The 9,842-nt window shown below is 42.2% G+C and overlaps 1 protein-coding gene across 1 annotated transcript; it reads right to left on the minus strand.

Moving 5' to 3' along the window:
- Positions 1-180: 180 nt before the first annotated feature.
- adnp2b (ADNP homeobox 2b) lies at positions 181-7,609 on the minus strand. Its single transcript, XM_085791648.1, has 5 exons — positions 7,399-7,609; positions 7,247-7,357; positions 6,213-6,325; positions 4,621-4,725; positions 181-4,082 (listed from the first exon to the last, which is right to left on the minus strand). The coding sequence occupies exons 3-5, from the start codon at positions 6,318-6,320 to the stop codon at positions 1,311-1,313; spliced, it is 2,985 nt and encodes a 994-aa protein (XP_085647774.1). The 5' UTR covers positions 6,321-6,325; positions 7,247-7,357; positions 7,399-7,609; the 3' UTR covers positions 181-1,310.
- Between the last annotated feature and the right edge of the window lie 2,233 nt (positions 7,610-9,842).

Genomic DNA, 9,842 nt, shown 5'->3' on the forward strand with positions numbered 1-9,842 from the left:
ACTTGAACTGTTTTGTTCCCGCTGATAAAGGAATTAAGCGTACACTAAAGTTTTTCCATCATTTTCAAGGTCAGTCAGTTACACAGGAAAGAAATCTACCTTGGAGTGCATTAGCACAGCTTGATTAAAAACTCTATAGTTTATTACAAATTGAAAATAAAAATGAGTTAACCATTTACGTAAAAGGAAACCACTTTATTATTAACAACACAGTGGTCTTGGACAGAATGAGAATTTTTACCTCTCCCAACATTGTTTTTATCCTCTAGGAATTATATAGAAAATTTAAGTATAGTACAAAAAAACAGCAGTCAGGAGAACAGAAGATGTATGGTGGCAGAATCAACACCCAATAACACTAAGTTAATTAAGTTTCTCTGAATCTATAGGTTAAATTTCCACAAGTCTATGCAAATATGTAGACTTCACAATGGCACAAAATAAAAATTTAATCTGACAGTAAAACAAAGGCTCATGCAAGCAACATGGTTGGAGAGTTATAATATACCAGGTGCTCATGAAAATCAGAAAATCCAGCAACTTCTTAGCTCAAACATTTATACATTCTACGAATTTGGCTTTGAAACTGCAAGATGAACATCCACCAAAACACTTTTTGTAGCTGGTGAGCAGGAGACATTTCCCTCTTAAACTGTGCCAACACAACAGAGAGAGGAAAATAATGTGAAAAACCAAACAAAACATGAATGAGAAAACAATGAAGCTGTGCGCATGACAGAAATAGGTCCAAATATGTTTTTTAAAAATGAAGGAAAGCATAATAACATAACCCTACTCGATACTGAGGTGTGCACCAAAGTCTCAATATTTGCAGAGAAGAAATGAAAACACAATTTTGTACAAATGGGCATAAATAAAGGGGGCGAAACGGGAGCTACTAGTCACTGATGAGTGCTTATGTTGAAGTCAGTACCCATGGTAAAATAAGAGATTGTTACCAGCTAAATACTGTTACAGCTCAACAGTCTGCACCATAATCTTATTATGTATTATATACGTTAGGGAGCATCACAATGTGGCTCTGCATTCATGTAGAAATTAGGAGACACTGACAACATAATGAAGTCATATGAAGAACTACTAATGAAGGCTACATTAAGAAACTGCCCCCAAGTACAGGTGTATGCAGGAAATACCCTGTATCCACTACATGATAAACTCCAGTGACGGTCTAAACCAAAAATCATCAAATTAATATGCTTTTGTTCTGTTTTTAATCAGGGAAACCTTTTTTTTTTTTTTAATTATTTGCCATTTTCAGATTATTACATTTTCACACATTTCTAAACTCATTCCATCTGCTCCACCTCCTCTGTAACTTTCTCATTTCCACTGTGGTCCATAGGCTCTGGTCTGTCCTCACTGTTCTCCAACCGCTCTGCTGTAGCACTGGGCGGCTGCTCCACGGGATCTGCTGGCTTCTGTTCTGGGATGGCGAGGTTGTGCTTAAGTTTGCTCACTTGGGTCATGTTGAAGCCGAGGAAAATCGCAGCCGTGTTCCTCTTGAGACTCTTCATGCATCTGCTGCGCTTTGCGCTGAAGAGTGCCGCCAGCTCTGCCTTAGTGAGCGACAGCCTCCTGCACAGCTCATCAGTCTCTGCTTTGGTCGCATAGGGGTTCAGGTTGAAGTATTTAGATATGAAGTCTCTGCGCTCCTCGCTGCAGCGGCGTTCGACCCCAGAAGGCTCCAAAACCAGCTTCACCGACGGGTCGCTCTGGATCTCGGGCTCTGGCGGGGGCAACACCTTCTCCTGCTCTCGCTTCTTACGGTTGGCCGCCTTTTGTTCTCGTTCGCGTTTGTTGGCCTCGATGACCTGCCTCAGCGCTGCCTCCAGCCTCTTCTTGGACTGTATCTCTGCCTCTGACTCTTGGGGCTCTGTTCTGGTTGGAGCTGGCAAAATACGTGCTGGAGGTAGAGTCTGTTTCATCGTCAGCCTTTGTGGCACTTGGAGAAAGTAGAGTCCAGATGGCTGAATGATCTGAGCTTGTTTTGGGGTCTGCTGCGGTTGTTGTGGTTGTGATGGTGCCGGTGCTGCTGCTGCTGTCGGTTTGGGCGGCGGCGGTGGTGGTTGTTGTTGTTTTGGTGAACAACGGCAACGCTGGATGTGAAGCATCACAGCCTGCTGGGTGACCTTCCCTGTGTACACCCCGTTGCAGTATATGCACTTGAATGCCTCCGTTTTGAGGATGGCATGGATGGTGGGCGCTACAAAGTGTTTCTGCTTCAGGTGCTGTAGGTGTTTGGACTCGTTCTGAAACTTTTCGTCACAGAAGGGGCAGAAGGCGTTGTTGATTTTCACAGGCGCTGGACAGATTTCTGGCTGGCTGCTGGGCTGCAACTTGAAGTAGATCAGGTCAAGTGAGTTTGTGACCAGAGCCAGGTTGACCTCTGTGTCTCCGAGGACTTCTTTGGGTGCAGTGGTGTTGACATCGAAGTAAGGGAATAGGATTCCACTGATACCTTTCGAGTAGATCCTGTACTTCTGCCTCAGGAAATCACAGTATGATTTGCTTGTGGGATTGTGCATCTTAACATGCTCAGTCAGTTGTTTGATTGAAAAAAACAAAGCAGAGCAGTACAAGCAATTCAGCCCATGCAGCAGGTGCTGGAAGACACTCTTTTCTGACAGAAGAATTTTGCATGTTAGACATTTGACAGTTTTGTCGGGCATTTTCTTCAGGAACGCTGCCCTTGCCGCCACACTTTCTGACTTGGACGTGGTAGATTTTGTCTGGTGGGCGACCTCTGTATGCATGTCAAAGACATTGGAGGGGAAAAGTTCATTGCAGAGGGGACAGGTGATCCATTTCTTAGTTTGTGGAGTTGAGGAGTTACTTGTTTGCTCAACAGCCTTGAGAGGGGTACTTGTGCTTTGAGAAACAGGCACTGCTACTTGTAGTGGAGCAAAAGTGTACGTGGGCATGCCGTTCACCTTGTTACCGGTTGGGATCAGGTGACTCAGCAGAGACTGTGAAGTCAGCATGGTTCCTTGTAGGGCGAGTTGGTTTGTTGATGCATTTTGCGTAACCACATTAGACTTGGGCACGGCCCCGGTTCCAGCTACCACGTTGGCCTGTAGTCCTGAAGGGACAAAGATCTGCTGCGCTTGTGGAGTCGGTTGTGGTTGAGCAGCAGTGGCAACAGGAGCAGTGGCTAGAGCCATCGGTGCCTGTTTCAGAGACACATTAGACACATTGGGGATCTGGACCATTGACTGTCCTTGGGGCAAAGTACTTCGGAGGGCTATCGTCGCACCAGGCTGGAGCAAACCTTTAGCCTCAGCGCTAGCTAGTTGCACTAGCGCTGATGCTTGAGGAGGCAGAAAAGCTTGGTTTGTTCCCGGGGTACATATCAGCGTAGCGCTGTTTGTAGCCGCTTGTAGCTGCTGTAATGTCACCACAGTCCCCGGGGCTTGACCATTACTCGGTAAAACCAAGGACTTACCGCTTAACATTTGAGGTTGCTGTGGTTTAGGAGCGATACTTGGGAATGTCACAAATACGCCATTCCCATTGGGCGTTTGTTTAATGGTGTAGTTCTTGTTTTCATGAATCATGCTCTGCACCTGTGTGCTGACTGCATAGTGCGAAGGCTCAACCAGCATGTGATGCAGCATTTGGTCTAGATTTCCAGCATTCACCTTGCACACTTTGCAGCAATAGACCTTTACAGATGTAGTCCCTTGAACATGTAGTCTGTAACCTATATACTGTTCTGCCAAACTGTCCAGGTGCTTAAGGATAATGTGCTTCTTCATAACAAAGATAGAGGAGCTCGGAAATCCGCATCTCCGACACTGGTACCTCTCGTTTCCACGGTGGGTGGTTACAGACGCCTCCCTCTGTGACTGTATGTGGCTGGTGGGTTTGGCATGGAAGAACAGCATGTGCTTCTTGACAGTCTTGGGGTGGCTGACAAAGAGGCACTGAGAGCAGGGTGCCAGCGCACAGAATGACTGAACATATCCATGGCAGCGGGAGACGTGACTCCTGAAGTTGTAGATGTTCTGTGATGAGTACTTGCACAGGGTACAGCACAGAGACCGCGACCGATAAGGCCACTGTATAGACAGAGGAAGTAGAAAAAAAACACGAGTCAGTTATCACCGCTATTACAAATCAGTGAATCAAATCTAACTTTCCCATTGTATCCACAAGTTTCCGAATGTCAAAAACGTAAGCCGGTTTTGCTCTTCTGGTGGAACTGAATGTTTACGTTTCCTTGGTTTCAGTAGTCGTGGTAAAAGATCATCCATGGTATGGATTTTTTTTTCCTCAATTAAAAATCTGTAAAATGCATGGATCATCACGCCAGCTTTTAACAATGGATATCACACAAATGGACATCCATTGTTAAAAGCCAGCGTTAACAGATCCATGGGTTTACTGCAACTATGACAACTAGGGAAACCATGGAAACGTAAACATACATTTCCACTGGAAGAGCAAAACCGGCTTACGTTTTTGACATTCGGAAACTTGTGGATAGGGCACTGTAATCCACAAGAAAGGTGACAGATCAGTCTTATCTAACAATTATTCAAAGCTAATGATCAGTTTTTGTTGATTATTAAAAGTTCTCAACAGTGTCATGGTCACCTTTTTCTGTTGTCTCGTGCTGTATCCATCTGTGAAGTCAAGCCACTCAGTTTCCAGAAAGGCCTCGTCATCTTCTGGGGCTTTCTCAGTATCTTCATTGAGATCCTGCACAGTAAACAATGAGCAAGCAATTGTTAAATATAAGTAATAGTACAATGTAAAACATGTTCATTTAAAACCCTACATTCAAAAGGTGTTATAGACCTTTTCAGAGAGTATAAACAAATACAGGTGTTACCAAGGATACGAATTAAGGCTCCATTCCATTTATTGTAGCAGAGCTTTTTCTAATGAGCCAGCATCACCCTGACTCTGTTTAGCCTGATGTTATACTTATACTGTATGATAATGATATGTGCCAGTTTAAGCTAATGCAGCCTGATACAGCAGTTTTTGTGTAAACTGTTTTAGAGATGCTGGTTTATATTCTTGCTGGGTGTTGAGTTGCATTCTCCACCCATTTACTACACAGGAATAACAGCAGACAGGCTTTAGTTTTAACTTGTCAAGCCAAATCCTAAAAGCGAAAGCAAAGTTACAGCAGCAGCCGAGTAAAAATTAAAGTGCATCACCGAATATGTGAATTGAGTCACAAAAATGGATCTTCACCTATGTGTTAAACCTATGCACTCCCAGATGCAGTCTAATTGAGAAAAAATGAAGAAATTGTGTCATTCTTCAAGATTTGACTTGTAATCATACCATCAGCAACAAGAGTCTAGAGTGAAATCTCTGCCATAAAACAATAAAACATTTTAAGTGTAGTAGTGAGTTTTTAATTGGAGCTGGGATAAAATATGTAAAAGAAAATATCTGACAAATCACATCACACTTGTATAAAGACAAAACTGCCATAAAGCGCTTCTGCTCATGGATTTGCAACATTATCCACATTAGCTCACTACCACAGAAAATCTCTGACAGTAGACATGACATCATATCGCCCAGCCCCCTCCCAGTTGCCATAACAACTAAAGAGAAAAACCCTCTGAACAGCTTTCTTTTAATGTGACCATCAAATCCAAATCTGATTTGATGCGTTTGGTTGTATTTGAAGAACTATATCCTGAATCTAACAAACATTATTCACTATACAATGAATTATCTTTTTTTTACTGTGACATGGCGGTTGCTATGGTGTTATCTGGATTAATACAACATGACAAATTTGGCTATGTATAGACTGATGTTATGTCACTTGAAACCAGTATTAAATATCAAGTAACTCAGTTAGCAAGACCTAACTTCCTTCATATTCATAAGGGACATAAAAAACATGCATTTTTTCAGTTTCATAAGTTATATGAGGCACTTACAACCTGAATGTGACATGTTAAGACTATTTAAATTACTAATTGTAATGATAGTTGGGAGATTTGCAATGGATCACCAAGCACAGATGCCCTGATGATAGATGCATATGTAGCAAAATTAAGTACAGAGCTTCATTAGCCAGTGCAAAAAGACAAAAAAAACAAAGGCAATCATGAACAAAAACTAGAAACTAAAATTATGGCTTATGGCCACTGTTAACTGCACGTTAGACCAATATCTTAAAGACATATTTACTTCATTTCAAATATGAGACATACCTTCAGCAGGTTTTGGCAGTCCTCTAGGCCGATCTCGCTGAGGATGTTTTTCACTGCCTTGCGTGCCTTCCTGATTTTGTCAATGCTTCCCACCGGTACCTGATACATTATACCTAACAAGATGAAATGTATTGTGAAGTCATAGAGCATCAACACAAATTAATTACTCTAATGATAACAGATTGAATTAAATGTTTACTTTATGTATTTGTAGCACATAACTATTATAGCCACATGAGAAATAGATGAAACAGAGCAGCAGAGAGAAAATGGAAAGTACTGAAAACAATGACAATTGTGGTGAGTTAATTTGTACAGTGGGTATATCGACAAGATATTATGATTTCAGTAAACTACCATCTCATTCTGATCATAAATGAACACATTTAATGCCAAGGGTGCGCCACTGCATACAGCCATGCTGCATAAAGACAAAAAGAAACTTATAAATATACTGTAGCGACCATGAAATAGAAAAATAGTGAAGCACAGGTCTGCGATAACATCCCCGGTCTTTATGGTAGTTTAGTTTCCTCTCTAGATGAAATCACAGCACGGTTGAACCGCTACATGATGTTATTATTCATTATCCCTACATGTGCGCATCATGGGAGCGCGCACACACACTTCATAACAGTGTGCAACAGCTGATCTCACTTTAACCATCTCTCACGTTAAACCCCAACACGCACACAACAGAAAAAGAAGAAACACAACAACAACAACAACAACAACAACCGCGATTTACTGACGAGCGAGGTGGAAACTTTTGCCTCGCGTTGGGTAAAGTGTGCATGTGGATTAAATACCCTCTACCTGTAACCTGCCCCTGCACACACACGCTCATCATAGGAGCTAACATTGCTGTGTGTGCGTCTATGTGTGTATATGCTGCCCACATTGGGCTCATCATATAGCCCCCTGGTTTCCGGCTGACAGCATCGAGCCGGGGTCACTGATCCGACCACCGCCGCCGCCGCCGCCGCCTCCCCCGACGTGAGGAGGATGCCCTCAGCCTCCTCACGGATATTTACCTCGTCTGATTTTCCAGTTAACGTTAGTTGTTGCGTTGCCGCCTCCGACGTTTTTCCACTTCCACCGGTGGCCCGCAACTGTGTGTCGACAAGCTGCGTCCGCTGCTAGCGCTGCTGCACACACACACACACTCTCACACACACATACAAACACACACACACACGCTCAGCCGAGGAGCATCCTCCGCGTGTATAGCTGCTTTAGGAACAACACCGCACAAAACGAAAGGTGGCGTGTACAAACCCCCTCCGCAGATAATTTATTTTTGGTCCGCTTTTGTCCCTTTCTTCCCCTTATTGAGGAAAAATATGGCGCTCAACTTCAGGATGTGACGTCGTCGACCTCATTTGCATACTGCACAAACTGACCAATGGGAGGCCTCTCACCCTAAAAACTGAATAACTTTTTCTCCTTGCACCTCGACTGTCAGCCGCTGTCAAACTGTGTTCAGGTGACAGGTTTCATCAGGCACTTTTTGAATTTCATGTAAAAACTAACTTGTTAATTGATTTTTGGGCTCTACACCACATAGCTAGGCAGAGGGGGCGTGGCTACAGCGACCCCCACTGGCAGTCACGTGGTACATGACTAAGGGTAACCAATGAGATGTCGAGAAAATGAGCTAAATGGGCGGTCCCTCTGCCGTGACGTCATATCATGCTACTTTTTTTAGCCAATCATGTGGATCCGCCATTTTGATAGGAGAGGAAGTGAAATTGATAGGTCAGATGTGTCTGGGCTAGCATAGCATAAAGTGCTTGGACTTTTTGTCATGTTTAAAGACAACAATAACGATAAGGCTAGCTACGACCATGTGGTCACTTATACAAATAGCTAAAATAAATTTTTACAATTTTATGATCAGTTATAGATAAAAGTTAATTTATGTCTTCTTTTTTTTTTAAATTAACAATTATGTTCAGCCTTCCCAGCCAACAACTTCCCTATGTGTTCGCTCTCCTACAAGTTGAGCAAAGGTCAAGCCACCTGTTGGCCTTTACGAAACAAGGTCACAGTTTTTGGAGACAAATCGATACTTCGTTAAAGCATCAATGTGACTTTAGTCCAGTCCAAAGCTTCTTCGTCTAGGACAATCAAGTGCACCAGTGTACAAGTGTTTCTGATTTCCGAAGAATCTCATTACGCCCTAATGTTAGCCGAGTTGTCCATACATTATCTTATTCACACCAGTTTGTGCCTTGACGAGTCATCATGCCACCTCGCTTAGTTGACATTGGTTACCTGTCACATCTCAACTCGAATTGAAATTCTGTATCATTAAAGATTTACAGTAAAAGTTGACTAATAAGGTCACGTCAACCACTGTGCCCTCTGGTCAGACAATTCAAACCAGGACAATAGGATTCCTGGGGCAATAACAGTAATAACCCAGACAGACAGACAGACGGGGTAAAGTGAAATTTTGTGGCCGTACTGCAGCACATTGCACTGCAGCATTTCTCACCAAGGCAGAACAGCCATGTCCCGAAGGTAAGACTGCTGAAGGACAACAGAGCTGGATTACATCATGTCTAAACCCACTTAGTAGTGAATAAAGGGATTTCTTCCAGTGAGATTCCTTCTTGTCAAACCAATATCAGATTACGCAATTAAACCAATGAACAGTCCACCAATCAGATTCAACAACCCTGAGTGCTTTCAGACTTACTGCTCTGTTACATGAACAGGCTGTGAATCAAGAAAGTTACCCTCAATTGTGATAATTGCAACCCTATCATCTTGTAATTGCAAAACCTTTTATTTGTTTCTATGCCGTTGTTTCACTCGGTGCTGTTGTTAAAAGCTGCCTGCTCTTTCTTCATCATCACTATCACCACTGTACACTCTGCAGCACACTGTCTGACCATTATATGCAGTAAGCGCCAAACTCAAGTATGTGAATGAGGCGCTTGATTGAAGCAATAATGACTCCTCCAAGAGCAACAACTGACTCGACTGTTATCCTTTCTCTTGAACAATATCCAGGAAATGTTTCAGTGGCAGTAATTCATAAACATTTTGAAGCCAATTTCTGTGGTAGAAATCATTGCACTTACATTACATGTGTATGTAAATATTTTACTTTATATGTTAATGATGCTGAGGGTTCAGAGTGGAGCTAAAGCTGATGTAATAATGAGTTTAGTTTGAAAAGGCCTTTAGGAATATGTATATAATTAATTACATACTTTGATGCACAGGTACAAAAAGAGTGGAGAGAGCATAATAGATGCTGAGCGCTTTGATAATTACAATGTAATAAAAGTGTTCATCATATGTTTTGTGTGTCATCAAAGTGTGCAAACGTGCCAGTGTTCATTAACAACACTGCAGGAGCTGAGTTCACTACATCAATTTAATATTTAATCAATTAAATATCTGGAGTGTGATTGACAGCCCAGATACTTGATCCTTGAGCATACTCTGACTTAAATGAAACCAGTGACAAATGTTTTAATCTTTCTTTCCAGTTATGCTCGGTTAAATTACACTAATCAATAAGATTAATATTGTTGTACAGTATTTCTTTGTATTTTGTATTCGGATTGAAAGCCTATGATTAAGAATTGATTTTTTGGTAACAATAAAAGCAGT

This window comes from Trachurus japonicus, chromosome 11 (assembly GCF_045865225.1).
Source record: "Trachurus japonicus isolate A0001 chromosome 11, Traja_1.0".
NCBI classification, from domain to species: domain Eukaryota; kingdom Metazoa; phylum Chordata; class Actinopteri; order Carangiformes; family Carangidae; genus Trachurus; species Trachurus japonicus.